Genomic DNA, 19,400 nt, shown 5'->3' on the forward strand with positions numbered 1-19,400 from the left:
CTTTCCTCTCTGAAATCAATAAAAATATTTAAAAAAAAAAAAAAAAAAAAAACCAAATGTATTTCCTGAGTCCTCAGTATGTATCAGGTACAGTCAAGGACTTCCCTGCTGCCCTTTCTGCAGTCCGTCCCCCACCATTACTCTCCATCACAGCTGTCTCCTTCCAGCTCTTTCTGAAATAGGTTATTGTGGGAGTTTTCCTAGGCTTACCTGTGGCTGCTCGTGTGTTTTATCATCCTCACATTCCCAGCTCTGAGAACAGTGCCCAGCACTCCAGAAATTCATACTGAATGAATGATGATAGCTAGGCCCACTCCTATCCTTAGCCCTAACCTGATCCTTCCCTGGTTTGCCCCGGAGTCTGGGGTCTCTGGCCCACCCTCCCCCTTTGGAGGTCCTTAGTCCAGAGGCCTCTGTGTCTAGAACACTGTGTCTGTGCCTGTCACTGTGGGGCAATGAGATGAATGTTGCATATAAGTATGAGGTCTCTGGTTCCTTTCAGGGGCCTTCATGCATCCCACCTGTGCAGGTGTGTCTGTGGGTCATGTCATGAGCTTCTGGGGTCTGGATTATGCCTTGGATGTTTCTCTGGCATTTTAGAGGCCTCCTGTGCATCCTCACAGAGTGTCCCTGTGTCCACACATATCTCTGTGAGGCATTTCTGACCATGTTGCCCTGGACAGGTCTATCTTCCTTCTTTCCATGTACAAAGCAGTGCCAGGCACTGTTCTGAGTGCTTTACATGCTTTTTCTCATGTGATCCTCATAACTCTATGAAGTAGGCATTGCTAATGTCATCGACGCCCTATATAGGTTAAGAAATGAGCCCCCCCCCCCCAAAAAAAAAAAGAAATGAAGCCCAGAGAGGTTAGCTAACTTGTCCAAGGTCACACAGCCTAGAAGAGATTGAGGCCACCTTGAACCAGCATCCATAGTCCTTAACCACTGATGCAGCTGGGGCTGACTCCAAGTGTGCAGTGCGTGGTGAGTGGGTGGGAGTTAATATATCTGTACTAGGGGCCCAGTGCACGAATTCGTGAACCTTGAAAGGAACTGTGGGCCGCCAGGCTGCAGTAGGCACAGGGGCGGGTCTCAGCCCATCCTCCATGCCCCCGCCCAGCCCTTCCCACCACAGCCTCCACTCCAGGAGCAGTGGGAGGTGGAGAAACCCTCTGGGGTGATCAGGGCTGGCAGCCACTGCTCACACCCGCTGATGGCGCCGAGTGAGCGGGACCAGGGCTGGGCACCGGCAGAGGGTGCGAGCGGGGCCAGCACCGGCAACAGGTGTGAGCGCCAGGCAGGATGGTGGTGCGTGGGGAGCCAAGAATTTTCAGTAACCACCAGAGGCTCTCCCCGATGACAGCAACCGGTGCCCCGCCTTGGTCTGGCGCCCCTGCTCACCTGCTCCACCATCACGCTGTGACCAACACCTGCCATGTTCTGCACACGCCCCCTGGTGCTCAGCGCACATCATAGCAACCGGTTGTTCCACTGTCCGGTCTATTTGCATATTAGCCTTTTATTATATAGGATTTCTTAGTGTCACACCACTGTGGATGTCAGTGTCACCTGTGTGAATCTGTGTTGTGTGTGTGTGTCTTGGGAGTCTATCTGTGTGTCTAAGGGTTATTGTGTCTTTATCTCTTAAATGTCACATCTCTTCTGTTTGTGAATTGGTGTGAGGGTTGTCGTGTACTTGTGTTTGTGTGTCTGTATGTTCGTGTGTCTCAGGGTTTTCCTATCTGATTCCCTGCGAGTCCCCTACCTGTGAGTGTGTGTCTGAGGGCTGAGGCGTCTCTATCTCTGCGCCTGCGTTGGAGGCGGCTCGGACTACAAGTCCCAGCAGCCCCTGCGGCGCGACGGACGACGTTCGGACCGCAGTGGGTGGGGCGGGGCTTCAGAACACGACTGCGGCACCTTCCCAGGCGCCGACAGCTGCTAGCGCCCAGGCCGCCCGCCGCACTCCCGCCCTCCGCCTCGCACCCCCGCCGCGGGGCATCGCGACGCCCAGGCCCAGGCCACGGGCCGCAGCGCCGGGGCCGGCGATGAGCGCGAGGAACCAGCATGAGCGCAGGTGAGTGCGCGGCACAGGCCACCCAGGAACCGGGCGCAATCCCCGGGCTGCCCGTCGTCACAGTTGTCAGGGGGCGACATCCCACCGTGGCGTCGCGAACCAGGGGTGCGAGCTCGGGGGCGTCCCCCCGTCTCCCCCCCTCCCCCGTTGCAGAAAGTCAGCCCGGGGGCCCTTCCCAGGGAGGCCAGGAGCCTGGAGATGGCGCCGCGCAGAGCCGTCCCCTCCCGCCTCCCTGCAGCCCTGGGATCGGAAGCTCCCGGTGGCGGGGCGCAGGGAAATGCCCCCGCTCCCACTGGCCTCGCTCCCGCGAGTGCGACGGCTGTCCAGGTGCGGGGAGAGGCATGGAGGCCGCAGCATCCGGGGCCTCTGAGCAGTGTTCTCACGGCTGAAAAATGAATGGAGTTGGAGAAGCCAGGCTCCGAGTCCCTCGGTCAAAGGCACAAAAGGCCACTCCCACCCCCTGCCTCGGCCCCCAGAGGAAGCTAATCAACATCCAGGTCCAGAGACCACACCTTCCATGTTACCATCACAGGCTGCCCAGGCCCATCGTTTCTAGAACCTAATTGAAATCCCACCTGTTGAGAATGGGGGCCCATCGACCTTTCCTACCCAGGAGGTTCTTTTCTCCAGGTGAATCACTCAGACCCCAGACCTCAGCAAAGGGCCCACCAGGGCTAGAGCATCCTCTGCAGCTGCAGGCCCCTCCTCCAGGTCTCTCCTCCCCCAGCTGCCCCCGCAGGCCCCACCCCCAAAGTCTAGAATGCACCCGGGGTGAGGGAGGGGAGAGGCTGAGAAAGATGGCCCCTGAGCTCCCGGTCCAGGGATTGGGGTGCTACTGGCAGGTTGTCCCTCACCCCCTAGTCTGGCCCCAGGGGAACCACAGAGGAGGAGGCAGCGCTGCCTCCCTGGGCTGCTGCGAGATCCCCAGCAGGAAGCTGGGCTTCCGGAGGAAACGAGAGTTGCCCGATAGCTTTGACTCCAGCCCCTCTGTTCTGCCCCCAGCTTTGCCCCTGGGCTGTGGAGTCAGGCCAGGCAACGCAGGGTGGCTTTGGCCATGTCAATCAACCTGCTTGTGCCTCATTTTAAATGGGGATTCTAATCCATGCTTTTCACCACGGGGTGCCTGTGAGGAATGTGCTTATTTAGGCCCATTCTTTCCAGCGTCTCCCCTTCCAAGCTGTCTGGCCCTGAAAAGGGAACTTCGAAGCTTTGTTCCTCTGCTTCTTCAGCTGTAAAATGGGGATAATACTCCCTCCCTCAGAGGGTCATGCATGAAGGTCAGTTGCTTTTATTCAGAAGAGCAATACAGTCCTCGTGAAAGCATTCTTGTCGCACACAGCCTGCATGTGCCTGCTCTGAGCTGGTGGGACGGAGAGATCAGACACTTCCCCGCTCTTCCTGTGACATCCCGGGGGAGACCGAGATGGGAATAGATAAATAAGCACATCAGAGTGTTTGCGTCCTATTGGAGAGAGTGCCCTGGGCCTGACCTTGGCAGGAGACTAGATTTCCACAGGTGTGACTTCCTCCTTCAAGCTTCTCTGCCTTTCTTCTTCCCTCGGTTGACTGGGAGAGCATCCAAGGAAAGACAATGCCGGGTGTGTCATAGATGTGGGAGGAGGGGAGAGAGCAAGTGAGGGTGGCACAAGACGGTCACTGGCCAGACCTTCAAGAGGGGGCTCGCTGGCCACCGATCAGTTATTCTCATCATTGATGTTTCTGTCTCCCTCTCGCTTCCTCTCTGAAATCAATAAAGATATATTTAAAAAAAAAAAAACACTCAAGAAGGGGCTCACACCTCTGCACCTCACAGCTGACTGACCTGAGGCAGGAGATGGACATAGTGACGCCTCGTACGTCACTTCCGTGCCCTTACGCAGGGAGACGTGCAGGCGTTTGTTCATTCATCCAGTAAGTGGTGCCCGAGCCCCAGCCACGTGTCAGGCGCGCTGAGCAGGATGGCCGATGACACCTGTGCAAGCCTGACGTCGTGATGGATGTTTGCGGATCCGGGTGGAATGGGCAGACAGGACTTCGTAGTAGGACAGGCCCTTTCCAGCTGTGAGACAAGCCCGTGAGCAGTCCCGCCGAGGGTTTTAAGGCACTGGGAGAAGTGGCACAGCTGTGAGTGCTCAGGCCGTGGGACAGGAAGGTGGAGGAAAGCCTGGGAAATGGGTCAGCGCAGAGCCACACCTCCCTGGAGGGGAGCCAGCAGCCACCGACCTGGCATGTGCAAGCCCAGGCTTCCGGAACCCCAGACACCCCGGGTGGCTCCCACTTCCTCCTGTGCCAGCTGCTTCGGGGTTAGGATCCTAGACTTGGGGAGTGGAAGGCCGGAGAGGCTGAGGCGCTTGACTTGCAAAAAAACCAAAAAACGCTTGCTTGTTAGAGAGCCAGGAGCACAATTACTGTGGAGATGACGAAGGTGATGGAGAGGCCCTGCTTACGAGCATGGGCCCTAGATCCGAATCCCACCACTCCCTGGCTGTGTAGCCTTAGGTCACTTACTACACCTCTCTGGGCCTCAGTTTCCTACTCTGTCAAATAGGGATGAAATGAGTACCTGCTTCATGGGAATAAACGAATTAGCAGATGTAAAGCCCTGGGAGCAGGGCCTGGGCTGGGTCAGCCCCTTAGAACATGAGGTGCTCTTTCCCTTATACCACAGAATCCTCCAGAACAGCTGTAAGGCATGAGAAACAACCCACCCTGCCCACTCGGAGAGCTGGTCTCCAGGGCTGGTGGGGGACTGGCACAAAAGACAGAAAGGACTCCAGGAGCAACTGGGACTGCAGGCAAAGGGCTGTGGCTTGTTGGTGGCAAGCACCTGAGAACCCAGCGTTGCCAGGCAGGCTGTGTCGTTGTCCTGAAGCTCCGTGCCTCTATCCCCCACACCAGGAGCAGCCTGAGTTTCCCCTGTTACATCGGAGAGCAGAGGGGCCGCAGCGTTTGTCTGAGGGCCGGGGAAGGAGGGAAATGAAGCCTCAATGAGCCTCACTCACAAGCTGGACGTGGCCAGGCCTAGAGATTGAAGGGACCACCCCAGGGGACCCAGGCAGGGTCTCTATGAGCCCCAGGGAAGAAGAGTCCCTGGCCTCCCGCCCCTCTAGCCTTGAGTAGACTCCTGGCCAGAGCCCCTGATGGTTGAGGGATACAGGCGCACGTGTGCGTGTGCGTGTGCGTGTCCGTGTCTGTCTTCCTGGAGCTGGTGGCTTCCATCTGTCTTCTGAGTCACCTGAGTGGACAGAGGAGTGATTGGCAGTAGGTGGGGCTTGGGCTAATTTGGTTTCTGACTCACCGCTGTGAGAGCAGCTTCAGGAGGTGCAGGGCGTATGCCCTGTTCTCTGAAAGTGCCCACATAGACCCCAAAAGCACAGGATCCGGACCCTTGAGTTCCTGGCTCCACCATTTACGGGGGAGGGGCGGGGGGGCTGTCTCTGAGCCTCAGCTCCCTCATTTGCATAATGGGAAAAGGAGTCCCCCTCATCGTGTTGCTGGGTTAAATGAGTTAATTTGTGTAGAGGCTTAGAGCTGCTCTTGTCACCTGGGAAGTGCTTAATGGATGTTGGCTGCTCTTATTATGGTTATTACCATAGTAATTACTATCCCCATCACAAGGCAGGGAGATGTGGGGGCTGGGGTAGGAGACAGACTGCCTGGTCTGATGGGACACATGGCCCCAACCCTCAGGGTGTTCCCAGGTGGTAAAGCAGACGGATGAGAGCCCACCCTGGGGTCTGCCTAGCTGGGCTTGCGTCCCTGCGCTGCCACGTGCTTGTGTGATCTCGGGGTGTCTCTGAGCCTCATTTTCTTCTGTAACAGGGGACAGTCATTGCGCTTACGCGGCAGGGTTATGTGTTAACTGTGTAAAGAGCCAGGAGTAGAGCTCGCACACGCACACGGGGTCGCTGTGGCTCGGGGAAGCTGGAAGCCCAGGTTTGGGGGCAGAGCAGCTGAGAGGCGGTGATACTGTGACGGTGGCAGGTGCCTGGGACACCACAGTCCTGGGGGCTGGCTCAGCTCACCCTCCTCTCCCGCCCACCCCAGTGGCCGGGTCCCTCCTCCCCACTCCCACGCCACCTTTGGGGTGAGGCTGCCCTCAAAGGCGGGCTGACGTTTTACCAGTCCAAACTGGACTTCCCCGCATCTCCTCGCTGCCAGGCCTATGCTGGCCTTGAACAGGGATAAGCAACCGACCCTGCCTTCAGGGTGGGGACCAGATGGGAAAGTGGGACACAGCGCTCCAGGAGGCTGGCCGCAGCATGTGTGAGCGCTGTGGAAGCTCGGGGTGCTCCCCAGGCGCGTCCCCCAAAGCTGGGCCCACCCCCGTCAGAAGTCACCAGACACACAGTAAACAAGACACGGCGGCGTGAGAACCAACAGACCGGCCAGATAGCAGGCCCGGGAAGACTTGAGCTGTTGTCCCGATCACATCGGTTTATTAAAACGGCGCTGCTTGTTATGTTTAAAGAAATAAGAGGAAGAGGAGCCCCCTGCCCCCAAATGACCTTTTTCTCTCTGTCCACAGACAGCAGCCTTCTGGTGGGCAGCACGGCCGCCAGCTATGGGACCCTGACGATAGAGCCATCTCTCGATCCCCTCAGCTCCTCAGCTTCATCCGTGGTATGTGGGCCAGCGGGGCAGGTGGGACCAACACCAGGCCGCCCAGACCCCCGGCTTCCTCCTCCGGCCCCCGCCCCGCCCCCACCTGGCCTTCTCTCCCGGCGCCCACAGAGGCTCAGCGGCTACTGCGGGAGTCTATGGAGGGTTATCGGCTATCACGTCGTGGTCTGGATGATGGCAGGGATCCCTTTGCTGCTGTTCCGCTGGAAGCCGGCATGGGGGGTGCGGCTGCGATGCCAGCCGTGCAGCCTGGCCCGCGCCGAAACACTCGTCATCGAAATAAGAGACAAAGAGGTGAGAGGCCAAGCCGGCAGCCTAGAGCTGGGGGAAGGTGGCGTTGGGTCAGGTTGGCGGGTGGAGGATGCTCAGGTTCCTCCCAGCCTGGCCACTAATTTTCCGTGGGACCTTGTGCAGACTGTTCCCTGTGGACCTCAGCTTTCCCATCTGAGCAGTGGGCGGAAGGGGCAGGTTGGGTGGTTCCTGAGGAAGCCATCTATATTCTTGATCTCTGCCTCCTCCAGCGGGGACTGCCTGGCTGTGGGGAGGAACCTGGGGGGGGGAGGAGGGGTCTCTTCCAGGACTAAGTCCACTCCTCTGTGTTCCAGGATAGTTCGTGGCAGCTCTACACTGTCCGGGTGCAGACTGAGCCCATCAGCGAGGGCAGGTAAGGCAGCCCATCACCCCTTCCCAGAAGCCCCTGTTCCCCGGTCCCCACGCACAAAGGCTCTGGCACCCTCCCCTCCCAGGGACAGAGGGTGGCTCTGGGGGGATGGGGAGGTGGTAGGTTAGCTCCCAAAGCTCTACAGTAACCCCCAAACCCTCCCCAGCCTGGAGCTGCCCCCACAGACCCAGGCGGAGGATGGGCGGAGCCAGGCTGCTGTGGGGGCAGTACCGGAGGAAGCATGGAAGGACACCGCCCAGCTCCACAGGAGTGAAGAGGTCGTGAGTGGACAGGTGGGTTCTGGACAGTCCTTGCCCCGCTCCAGGCTTTACTCTCAGATGCTGTAGTGTGTGTGTGTGTGTGTGTGTGTGTGTGTGTGTGTGTGTGTGCGCGCGCTCAGCGGGGTGGGCTCCATGTTCTCCAGGCACCTTTGGTTTTGTCCTAAACATCCAGGAAGCTGACTGACCACTTTACTCTCCTCTCTTGTCGCTCTCCTGTGACACTGGTCCCTGCCCCCACCCCATGCAAGCGCTGCTCCGGGGCTGCCTGAAGCCCAGCCTCTCCTCTCTCCCCCCAGCAGCGGCTGCTGCGGTTCTACCTCTTCCGGGGCCAGCGCTACGTCTGGATAGAGACCCAGCAGGCCTTCTGCCATGTCAGGTAGGGGCCGTGGCTCACACCACCTCCCACAGGGTGCTGCGTTGGGCCGAGGAAGTGGCCTGGGCTCCTCCCCCTCTGTGCCTTGGCCTCCTGAAATCATGGGCATGTCCCTGGGCCTGGGGGTCTCTATAAGCAGGGCATGAAGAGAATCCCCGCCTCCCGGGGCTATTTCGAGGGTGAGGCTCCTAAGTGTCATATAAAGCTCGGCCCAGCCTCTGGACTCACACCATCTGTTTGGGGTCTGGTCCCAGCTCTGCCGCCTCCTAAGTGCTTTATAAATGTGAGCTTTCAACACATCTGAGTTGAACCCCAAGAAGCAGACCCTGAGCCAGGGATTCAAGTGCAGAGTTTGCCTGGACAGTGATCCCAGGAAACACTGGGAAGTGAGGTGGGACGGGCAGGCTGCCAGGGGAGTCGTTATTGTGGGCAGCTGGAGCGCAGTCCACTCGGGGATCTCTGAGCCCATGTAGAGCACACACCTCGGGGTGTCTGTCCATCACCTCCCTACGAGGCTGGGGTACCTGTCCATCACCTCCCTACCACTGTTGGTTGTGGGCAGAGCAAGCCCCTGTAGCTGGGAGAGCCCTTAGGTGTCTGCACTAAGCTTCTGCATCATGCAGAGGTAAACGCCAAGGGCATGTGGGGGTGGCACCAGCAGCCTCTGCTACATACGAAGAGCAGCAAAGATCGCCAATGAGTTTGTCATTTAGTGAGTGCCAGGCACTGTCCAATCACTTGGCAGGCTTACCTCCTGTAACCCGCCCGCAGCCCTCTGAGGTTGGTGCTATCACCGTTCCCATGTTGCAGATGAGAAAACTGAGGCACAGAGAGGTTAAGTGACTTACCTAAGGCGTCATTGCTCTTGTCACTATTGAATATTGTCATCTCTCGTTCTCTTTCCTTGCTGAGAGGGTTTGGGGCCAATCAGAGGAACCAAAGGAGAAAGTTAAGCCCAGGGCTAGTGGGGGACCTGCTTTCCCTGGGAGCTTAGTGTGGCAGAAGTGGGCCCAAGGGGCTGGGGGTGCAGAGCGCAGGCCCGTCACCTACACCATGCCCCTCCCCACCTTCCCAGCCTCCTGGACCACGGCCGCACCTGTGACGACATCCACCGTTCCCGCTCCGGCCTCGGCCTCCAGGACCAAACCGTGAGGTGTGTGCTGCCCCGGACCAGAGGCCCTGAGAGCTGGGGACGCCGTGCCCCCACCCCGCGTGTTGCCTTCTTCCAGTCATCTGCCTTCTCTGGACCTCAGTTTCCCCAGCTGTAAAATGGGGAGCTCTCACCCCCAGAGGGTCCAGCTGCCACAGCCCCTTTCGTCTGATGGCTTTGCCCCTCCTCTTACAGGAAGGCCATCTACGGCCCCAACGTGATTGGTGTCCCCGTCAAGTCCTATCTGCAGCTGCTGGTGGACGAGGTAGGCTGTCGCTGAGCTGCGTCCCACCTCTGGCCTGGACTGGCTGTGTCACCTTGGCCAGGGGCTTGCCTTCTCTGGGCCCAGACTAGCTGTCCCCTTCTCCTCCGTAGAGTCATCTCAGACCCAACCCCAGTCAGCTCAGGGTGAGGACCGGGAGGTTCTGGCCCAGGCTGGGGACTAGAAGCCAAGGCGAACCCACACAGTCTGGGCTCCTGCTCTGTGCCGAGCCCAGGTCCAGGGCCTGTCCGTGCGCCACCTCCTCATTCTCCCACAGCCCCGTGAGCAGGGACTAGGAGTGGGGACACTCTGCTCACATATAAGGAACACGAGCTCAGAGCAGGGATGTGGCAGGGCCAAGGTCACACAGGGACAAGGGAAGCCAGTGACCCTGACCTTCCGAGTATAGTTACCCTCCCAGCCCTCTGAGCCAGGGACAGACGCCTGTGAAGGGCAGAGGTTCTTAGAGTCTGGTCTGATGTGAGCTCTGGAGAGCCACTTGGGAACTCTGTGGGCAAGTGATTTAGGCCTCCTGTGCCTCAGTTTCCTCACCTGTAAAGTGGAGCTGATGCAGCATCTGCCTGGCGGAATTGTCATCACGTGTGCCCCTTAGACCAAGTGCTTCTCAGGGGCCCGGCGTGCGCATGCCCACGTCCTGTGCAGAGCGAAGGAGCTGGGGCTGAGGGACGCCTGGATGGACTGCCGGCCTGGCTGTGGTCCTGCTCCCTGTGCCGGGCTGCCCTGGGATCCACGGGCCTCACACTGCCTCCTGCCCCCCCCAGGCACTGAACCCCTACTACGGGTTCCAGGCCTTCAGCATCGGGCTGTGGCTGGCTGACCACTACTACTGGTACGCCCTGTGCATCTTCCTCATCTCCTCCGTCTCCATCTGCCTCTCGCTGTACAAAACCAGAAAGGTGGGTGATGTGAGGGGGGTGGGGCAGGGCGGGACAGGTGGGTCCCCAAGGGGGGCTCCACCCATCCACTCCCTGCTTGTCCCCCTGATTACAGCAAAGCCAGACCCTGAGGGACATGGTCAAACTGTCCGTGCGTGTGTGCGTGTGCCGGCCTGGGGGAGGTGAGAGCTGGGAAGGGAGGGAGGTGGGGGAGGTGGCTGGGGCCTCCCCCTTCCCGCCTCCGGGTCACGCTGAGGCTTCCGCTTGCCTGCAGAGGAGGAATGGGTTGACTCCAGCCAGCTGGTGCCCGGAGACTGCCTGGTGCTGCCCGAGGACGGGGGGCTGATGCCCTGCGACGCCGTGCTGGTGGCCGGCGAGTGCGTGGCCAACGAGAGCTCTCTGACAGGTGAGCCCGCCCCTGGCCCGCCGGCTCCTGCATCTCCCCCCTGCACCAGCCCCGCAGCCTCACATCAGGACTTCCAGTTGGAGTTTTCTCTTCCCTCCTGCCAACAGCCTGGCCTCAGCATTACTCGTTCCGCACCCCTCGGGCCCTCAGTAAGAGATCGCTGCTCTGCCAGGCAGCGGGCTCGGGCCCTGCAGTGGTTAAGCCCCCTCGTGTCAATACTTAATTGGTTTGAATGATAAAAACAGCACAGCTTGTTACAAAAGAATTCCCACGGAAGGAGGCGGTCTCCCCCAGCCTCTGCCCCTGCTTCGCGTATGTGTGCACACGCACACGCCTGACTCCCCCGAGAGATGGTTCCTGTAACTGACAGGCTGCACACACCCTTCCGGGACTGTCTCACGGTGTCTTTATGTCGTGGCCCTCTCTGTAGAATGGGGGCAGTGGTTTTTCACACGTGGTTGTGAGAGTTACATGAGGCCTGGGGCTGAGGAAACAATTCCCCACATAACTCTTGGTCTTGTTGGTGGGACTGGGGGGGCGGGGGCCGATGGGGCACAGAGGCCATCATGGGCCTCACACCACATCCTTGCAGGGGAGAGCGTGCCAGTGCTGAAGACAGCCCTGCCCGAGGGGCCAGTGCCCTACGGCCCGGAGACCCACCGGCGGCACACACTCTTCTGCGGGACCCTCGTCTTGCAGGCCCGGGCCTTTGTAGGACCCCACGTCCTGGCCGTGGTGACCCGAACAGGTGGGAGTCAGGGAAGCAGGGAGGGTGCCGGGCCCAGCACCTGGAAGAGAGGCCTGTGCGTGCACCACCCTCTTCATTCAGGGGCCATGGGGCAGGGAGGACCCGCTCTGCTGCTGCCCTGCTTGGGGTTGGCTGGAGGGAGGGATGTGGCGAGCAGGAAAGAGCCCCCCGCCCCCACGGTTTCAGTTACCTGCCGTCAGCCACGGCCTGAAAATAGTAAGTGGAAAGTTCCAGAAATGAACAGTTGTTTAGTTTTAAGTTGCATGCTGTTCTGAGTAGCATGATAAAATCCCACACAATCCCACTCTGTCCCACCGCAGACGTAAGCTTCCCTTTGCCCAGCACATTCATGCCCGGTACTCTACCCACCCAGTAGTCATGTCGCCGACTCGGTTACCAGACTGGGTGTCGAGGTATCACAAGTGCTGTGTTCAGGAAACCCTTATTTTCTTAATAATGACCCCAAAGTACGAGAGTAGTGATGCTGGCAATTCAGGTATGACAGAGAGAAGCCGTAAAGTGCGGCCTTTAAGTGAAAAGGTGTGTACCTACCGGAGGAAACAGTATATATATAGGGTGTGTTACCATCACGGTTTCAGGCACCCACTGGGGGTCCTGGAACACGTCCCTTTCAGATAAGGGGGGACTACTGTGCAATTTCAGCAGGTTTTTGCCACCTGGGAACGAGACCCAAAGTCACAGGATCGGACTTACTAATTGAGTCTTTACTAAACTCTATAAGGGCTGGACAAGGCCTGTAGACTGTCATGTGTGACCTCAAACTGGGTAACTTTTAACCCTGGAGCATTATGTCTTACAACCCCAGCGCTGCAGGTGAAATGGGTAGGGATTGAGGAAACCCATCTTGACCTTCAGCATCCCCTGCCTCAGTTTCCCCGTCTCCTCACAGGGTTCTGCACGGCTAAAGGGGGGCTGGTGAGCTCCATCTTGCATCCCCGGCCCATCAACTTCAAGTTCTACAAACACAGCATGAAGTTTGTGGCTGCCCTGTCTGTCCTGGGTGAGTGTACCCTGTGCCCCACTGCCATGGTCCCCAAGGCCCCAGCCTAAACCCCGCTGAGTCCCTCCCTTGCTGTCTCCCCAGCTCTCCTCGGCACCATCTACAGCATCTTCATCCTCCACCGAAACCGGGTAAGCCTGGGTGGGGGCTGCCAGTAGGAGTCCAGGGCCCATCCAGTCCAGCCCTTGGCATTCACAGTGCCCCCTGCCAGGTGCCTGTGAACGAGATTGTGATCCGGGCTCTGGACCTGGTGACGGTGGTGGTGCCGCCCGCCCTGCCAGCCGCCATGACCGTGTGCACGCTCTACGCCCAGAGCCGGCTGCGGAGCCAGGGCATCTTCTGCATCCACCCGCTGCGCATCAACCTGGGGGGCAAGCTCCGGCTGGTGTGTTTCGACAAGGTGGGGGCCGTGGGCGGGGCTGGCGTGGGGTGGGGCACAGACAGGCATCACGGCCAGGCCTCCCCACCTGCAGTCTTCACTCAGCAGCGTTGGCCAAGGGCCTGCTGGATGCCAGGCCCTGTCCCGGGGTGGAAACACAAATGTCTGAGATCATTAATTCATTTGTTTGAGAGCCACTGAGGGCCTACTGTGCGCCCAGTACTACTGGGGACCCCTCAGTGACCCGCAGAGATGGACATGGGTATGGGTGTGTGTGTGTGTGTGTGTGTGCGTGCGTACTTGCTCCCCTCACAGCAAGTGAGCCAGGGAGCACAGAGAGCCACCAGTGTGATGGGTTTTAGGAAGGAAGTGAATGGGATACATGATGGGCGGTACATAGGGATCACTCTCTTAGAGAGGGCAGTCAAAGAGCAGGTCCCTGGGTGACCTCAGTGAGGGGTGAACCGCACAGATGTGGCAGGACAGGGGAGGGGTGTAGGGGCAGTTGGGAAGGAACCAACGTGGCTCCTTGGAGGAGCAGGCCGTGTGCATGGGGCCCCGGGAGCAGAGGGGAGATGCTGTTCTGGGGCAGGGGGGCCATGAGAGTTTTGAGTGGAAAGGGTGGTGCATGATCAGATTCTCAGAGTCCCCAGGCTAGACGAGGAGCCAGACAGGTAACCGATGGACGTGTAGGAAATGCAGGCATTCTTTTATTCATTCGTTTGTTCATTCATTCATTCAACAATTATACTGACCAGACCTTCTCCCTGGTACTTCAGTGAGCAATTGATGGGGTAGCAAAGAGGCTGTGGGTGGGAGCCCAAAGCCAGGACACCTGACCCAAGGATTAAGGAAGGTTTCCTGGAGGAAATGATGCCGATGAAACAGCAGGGGCTGGGGAGGGCCGATCAGCACAGGGATCCAAGTGTGCAAAGGCCCAGAGAAGAGAGAGGACCTCTTCTGGCTCCAGCTCTGGCTCCTGGGCTCCCATGGGACCCACCTGGCCTGGGGTGTGGGCGCCCAACCCAGCAGGGCACAGCTCATCCCAGGCCTCACCACCGGGCTGCCCCCTTGCCCCCTGCAGACAGGCACCCTCACTGAGGATGGCTTGGATGTGATGGGTGTGGTGCCCCTGCAAGGGCAGGCCTTCCTGCCACTGGTCCCAGAGCCCCGCCGCCTGCCCATGGGGCCCCTGCTCCGAGCACTGGCCACCTGCCACGGCCTCAGCCGGCTCCAGGACACCCCAGTGGGCGACCCTATGGACCTCAAGATGGTGGAATCTACTGGCTGGGTGAGGAGGCCAAACAGGGTGGCTGGGCCCTAGGTAAGCCCACCTGGTCTTCATTCTAGGACTTCCAGGGTGTTCTCGGTTGTGCCACCATCAGTGGTAACAATGACCAAGGCCACGTGCTCAGCACCTACTATGTGCCAGCACCTACTAAGTGCCAGTGCGCTGTTGTAACTGTTGTCCATCTCTTCACATACTCCACCCTGTGGCCCCAGGAAGGAAGCCTAAAGCTGCCTCACAGGGAGGAAGCTGAGGCTGAGGGAGATTTGCAGTAGCTTGTCCAAGGTCACCAGCAGCTTTTAAGTGGCAACGCCAGAGTTTGCACTTGGGTCCACCTGACCCCAAAGCCCACATTCTTCTGTTCTATCGAGTCTCACGTTAAGGAAGTCTTTCATAGTCTGACTGAGTCTCTCCTGCTGCCTCTCTCCACGGGCCAAGGATCGGCAGCCCCCGGCCCTCTGATGCCAACCTCTCTGCCTGCCTCCCAGGTCCTGGAGGAGGGGCCGGCTGCAGACTCGGCATTTGGGTCCCAGGTGTTGGCAGTGATGAGACCTCCCGTTCAGGAGCCCCACCTGCAGGGCATGGTGAGCTGAGGGTGTGCCTGTGGGGTGGGAGGGGAGGGCTCCACAGGCCAGCCCCTCAGCTGCCCCTCCAACCTGCAGGAGGAGCCCCCGGTGCCCATCAGCATCCTCGGCCGCTTTCCCTTCTCGTCATCCCTGCAGCGCATGAACGTGGTGGTGGTGTGGCCAGGGGCCGCTCAGCCAGAGGCCTATGTCAAAGGCTCCCCTGAGCTGGTGGCAGGCCTCTGCGACCCCAAGACAGGTGAAGGGTCCACTGGTCGGCCTTGGCACAGAATGGGGTGGGTGCCCAGCCTCTGTCCCTGCATCCCCCTTCTTGTCCCAGTGACTTCTGCCTCTGCCTGGCAGTGCCCGCCAACTTCGCCCAGATGCTGCAGAGCTACACAGCCACTGGCTACCGCGTCGTGGCCCTCGCCGGCAAGCCGCTGCCCATCCCACCCAGCCTGGAGGCAGCTCAGCAACTGACCAGGTGGACCCTGGACACCAAGCCTCAGGCGTGGGCAAAGGGAGGCCTGGTGCAGGCAGAGCCCAGAGCTGGGGGAGGGGCCTCGTTCACTGCGTGACCTCTGACCCCACCCTGCAGGGACACGGTGGAGCAGGAGCTGAGCCTCCTGGGGCTGTTGGTCATGAGGAACCTGCTGAAGCCACAGACCACATCAGTCATCCAGGCTCTGCGGGGGACCTGTATCCGCACGGTCATGGTGACAGGTACCAGCGGGCCCGGTTAGGCGGGCTGCCCCCTCCTGGGCAGACAGAGATACCTAGCGGCACTTCCTGGGGCACATGTCCTGGATCTTTATACAGTGTCCCTTCCACCTGGTCATTGTCACCCCATCTGACGGACGAGGAAGGTGAGGCTCAGAGAGCCCAGGGGTGGTGTGGGCAGCTGGGCTCCACCCCCACGGCTCACCTGCTGGGTGGCCTCTCCAAGGTCCAGTTTCCACCTTTGAGAAATGGGGGGAATGACAAAGGTGTGACAGTTTCATGGAGCAAAAAAAGCAAAATTCTAGCCAGGTGGCATGGAGGAGCCCAATGGGTCTGTTTCCTCCTGCCCCCCCCCCACCTCCCACACACGCTCTTCCCAGCAAGTCCCACGGCACTAAGTAGTATGTGTGGAACTCACACCCAGGCCCCCAGTTTCTAAGACCTTTGACGCCTAATTCTATAGACAAGAAAACCGAGATTCACGAACATTGATAACCTGTCCAGCCTCGATGTTCCCATCCGTGAGTGGCAGGAGAGTGAGGGTGGTCCCTGGCAGGCAGCTGGACCCTGACCTGCCCCATGCCCTCCAGGGGACAACCTGCAGACAGCTGTCACTGTGGCCCAGAGCTGCGGCATGGTGGGCCCCCAGGAGCGTCTGGTCATCGTCCACGCCACTGCCCCTGAGCGGGGCCAGCCTGCCTCCCTCGAGCTCCTGCCCGTGGAGTCCTCGGTGGCTGTGAACGGGGCTAAGGTGAGGTTGGCCCAGAGTTCCTGCTGCGTACCCGGCTGGTGACCTCACCCCTGTGCCACCTGACCCGCCCCAGCAATCGGGGTGGGCAGGGGAGCTGAGCTGAGCTTCCTGGGCCCCTAGGATCCTGACCAGGTCGCAAGCTACACCGCGGAGCCAGACCCCCGATCCAGCCACCTGGCCCTCAGCGGGGCCACCTTTGCTGTGCTTAAGAAGCACTTCCCCAGGCTACTCCCCAAGGTAGGGCTTGCCTCCCCACCCGCCTGCCCCCACCCCCCTCCCAGCCTCCCTGGTCAATCCCCACCTCCCATTGCTCTGCTCTTTCCTCTTGGCTCCCCCACCCCCATCCTGTGGCTGCCTCAGCCCCCCTCCCCCTTGTGCTCCCAGGTCCTGGTTCAGGGCACCATCTTTGCCCGTATGGCTCCTGAGCAGAAGACAGAGCTGGTGTGTGAGCTGCAGAAGCTTCAGTGAGTGCACCTGGGGGAGGGAAAGGGGGCACATGCTGGTCCAGGAGCCCCTGCCTCCCACCTCAGGGTCAGAGAAAACCCATGCAGGCTCCTGGGGCTGTCATGCCAAAGTCGTCATTGCACCCATTTACTGAGCACCTACTATGCACCAGGCACCATGCAGGCAGTAGGGACCCAGCCATCCCCGTGTTCTCCCAGCAAGCCCGGGAGGCACCTCACAGGCCCAGAGCCAGCTCGTGAATTCAGGCCAAGTCTGCCCACCCCTCCGTGTCAGGTACTGTGTGGGCATGTGCGGGGACGGCGCCAATGACTGTGGGGCCCTGAAGGCAGCAGACGTGGGCATCTCACTGTCCCAGGCTGAAGCCTCGGTGGTCTCGCCCTTCACCTCGAGCATGGCCAGCATTGAGTGTGTGCCCATGGTCATCAGGTGAGGCGAGCAGGGGCCCGTGGGCGAGGGCTGGCCCGTCAGCCAGCTCAGGCGCCCTAATGTCCATACCCTGCTCCCCAGGGAAGGCCGCTGTTCCCTCGACACGTCCTTCAGCGTCTTCAAGTACATGGCCCTGTACAGCCTGACCCAGTTCATCTCCGTGCTGATCCTCTACACGGTGGGCATCTGCCGAGCTCCCCCACAGAGCCGGGCCTGAGAGCAGGCCCCGTGCCAGGCCCAGGGAGAGGGACACTCAGGGGAATGGTTAGGGGCCCAGCCGGTTCTGGGATAGATGGTGTGACTCTGCCACTTTCTAGCTGTGTGGCCAGGCTGGTGTGCGAGGGTGAAAGCACAGAGCCTGTGGGCCCTCGGAAAATGGAGAGGGGTTCTGCCCTCCTGGAGCTCCCCCAAGGGACACTGAGGCAGAGCCCAGGCCCGGGAAGGAGGTGGAGGCGGGTGTGGGACAGAGCCCAGGCCCCTGCCCTTTCTCGTGTTTCCCCATCAGGGGCATCTCAGCCCCTCTCCGAGCACATGCCATGTCCCTGTGGAAGCCATGCTGCAGCAGGTCCTTAGTGTCTGGGGTCTGCCCGGTGTCCATCTGAAGCCTGGGGCTTTCTGTGGGCAGGAGCCGTGCCCTCCCCTAACCCAGTGCTCCATGAGGCAGAGCCTCAGTCGCCCCGAGGCCAGGACTTCCCTGTGAGTAGAGGAACCTGCTCATCAGTTCAGGCCTCGCAAAGTCAGCAGAGATGGGAGAGGGGCTCCCTAAGGGCGGGGCTGGTGCCTCCCGTGGGACTAGCGGCTACCTTTCCTTCTGCCCTCCCCCCCACCCCCACAGATCAACACAAACCTGGGCGACGTGCAGTTCTTGGCCATCGACCTGGCCATCACCACCACGGTGGCCGTGCTCATGAGCCGCACGGGGCCGGCACTGGTACTGGGGCGGGCGCGGCCGCCGGGGGCACTGCTCAGCGTGCCCGTGATGAGCAGCCTGCTGCTGCAGGTGGCCCTGGTGGCCGGCGTGCAGCTGGGGGGCTACTTCCTGGCTGTGGCCCAGCCCTGGTAAGCAGGGTGCCCGTCCCCAAATCCCACCCTGCCGTGTCCTCGGCACGCTCATCCCCTGACCCCTGGTCCCCATACCCTCAGGTTTGTGCCTCTGAACAAGACAGTGCCCGCGCCAGACAACCTGCCCAACTACGAGAACACAGTGGTCTTCTCTCTGTCCAGCTTCCAGTACCTCATCCTGGCTGCAGCCGTGTCCAAGGGGGCGCCCTTTCGCCGGCCGCTGTACACCAACGGTGCTGCTGCGGGTGGTGCGGGGCGGGGCGGGCCGGCACAGGAAGGGGAGGGGCTGTGGGGGCTGGTGCCTATGGGGGGGATCCCCTGGGCATGTGTGTGGGGGTTCCCCGGCCTAACAGACTCCCCCACCCCCAGTGCCCTTCCTGGCGGCCCTGGCGCTCTTGGGCTCCATCCTGGTGGGCCTCCTCCTGGTCCCCGGCCTCCTGCAGGGGCCACTGGCACTGAGGGACATCACCGACACCTGCTTCAAGCTGCTGCTGCTGGGCCTGGTCGCCTTCAACTTCGTGGGGGCCTTCATGCTGGAGGTGGGCCCCCCTCCCCCCCCCCGTTGGGTCAGAGGGACTCTGGGTAGGGGGGACCCACACGGCCACCCCCCCTGCACTGTCCCTGCTCTCTCTGCAGAGTGCGCTGGACCAATGCCTCCCCGGCTGCCTGCGGTGGCTGCGGCCCAAACGGGCCTCCAAGAAGCGGTTCAAGCAGCTGGAGCAGGAGCTGGCGGAGCAGCCCTGGCCGCCGCCCACCCGGCCTGGGAGGTAGTGCGCCCCGTCCGGCCCACTGGACTCTGATCCCCTGCCTCTGAGCCACCGACGGCCCCATCTGCAGACACCACGACCACTACTGCAGCCCCAGATTGGCGGTTGTCATGCTCCTGCCCCAAGTCTGCCCAGCCAGCCTCCCTGCCCCCACCCGGAGAAATGCTACCTGTGTCCTCCTCTTCAAACATCCCGTAGAGACAGCAGCCTCCAGCCCCACTCAGCCGCTGTCAGTGTAGCAAATAAAGTCATTATTTTATTGCCTTGGCAGCGCCTGTTTCCTACCTGGTGCCCAGCTGGCAGCCCCTGCCCCGTGTCTGCGCCTGGTGCCCCTGATTTTTCAGACCACAGCAGACACCTCTCTGGGCCTCCGTTTCTTTAGCAATATTTCTGGGTGCAGCTGTTCCTGGTGCTGGTAGGCCTATAGCATTGTCATGTCCCCATGTTACAGACACAGAAACAGGCTTAGAGGTCACACAAGTCA

General features: G+C 60.4%; 1 protein-coding gene across 3 annotated transcripts; it reads left to right on the forward strand.

Annotated features, from left to right (window-relative positions):
* The first annotated feature begins 1,879 nt into the window (after positions 1-1,879).
* ATP13A2 (ATPase cation transporting 13A2) lies at positions 1,880-19,178 on the forward strand. Of its 3 annotated transcripts, XM_059691099.1 has the most exons (29): positions 1,880-2,074; positions 6,603-6,697; positions 6,809-6,991; positions 7,303-7,361; positions 7,525-7,651; positions 7,936-8,015; positions 9,088-9,165; positions 9,358-9,427; positions 10,207-10,341; positions 10,436-10,502; positions 10,595-10,726; positions 11,319-11,474; positions 12,385-12,495; positions 12,580-12,626; positions 12,707-12,895; positions 13,959-14,165; positions 14,651-14,746; positions 14,825-14,984; positions 15,089-15,209; positions 15,324-15,448; positions 16,036-16,196; positions 16,317-16,433; positions 16,581-16,660; positions 16,935-17,087; positions 17,169-17,265; positions 17,923-18,146; positions 18,231-18,382; positions 18,519-18,688; positions 18,786-19,178. In XM_059691099.1, the coding sequence occupies exons 1-29, from the start codon at positions 2,065-2,067 to the stop codon at positions 18,918-18,920; spliced, it is 3,537 nt and encodes a 1,178-aa protein (XP_059547082.1). In that variant the 5' UTR covers positions 1,880-2,064; the 3' UTR covers positions 18,921-19,178. The 3 variants fall into 3 exon arrangements, with proteins under 3 accessions (XP_059547082.1, XP_059547083.1, XP_059547084.1); XM_059691100.1 differs by lacking the exon at positions 16,317-16,433; XM_059691101.1 differs by lacking the exon at positions 13,959-14,165.
* The last annotated feature ends 222 nt before the right edge of the window (positions 19,179-19,400 follow it).

This window comes from Myotis daubentonii, chromosome 3 (assembly GCF_963259705.1).
Source record: "Myotis daubentonii chromosome 3, mMyoDau2.1, whole genome shotgun sequence".
Classification (NCBI taxonomy): domain Eukaryota; kingdom Metazoa; phylum Chordata; class Mammalia; order Chiroptera; family Vespertilionidae; genus Myotis; species Myotis daubentonii.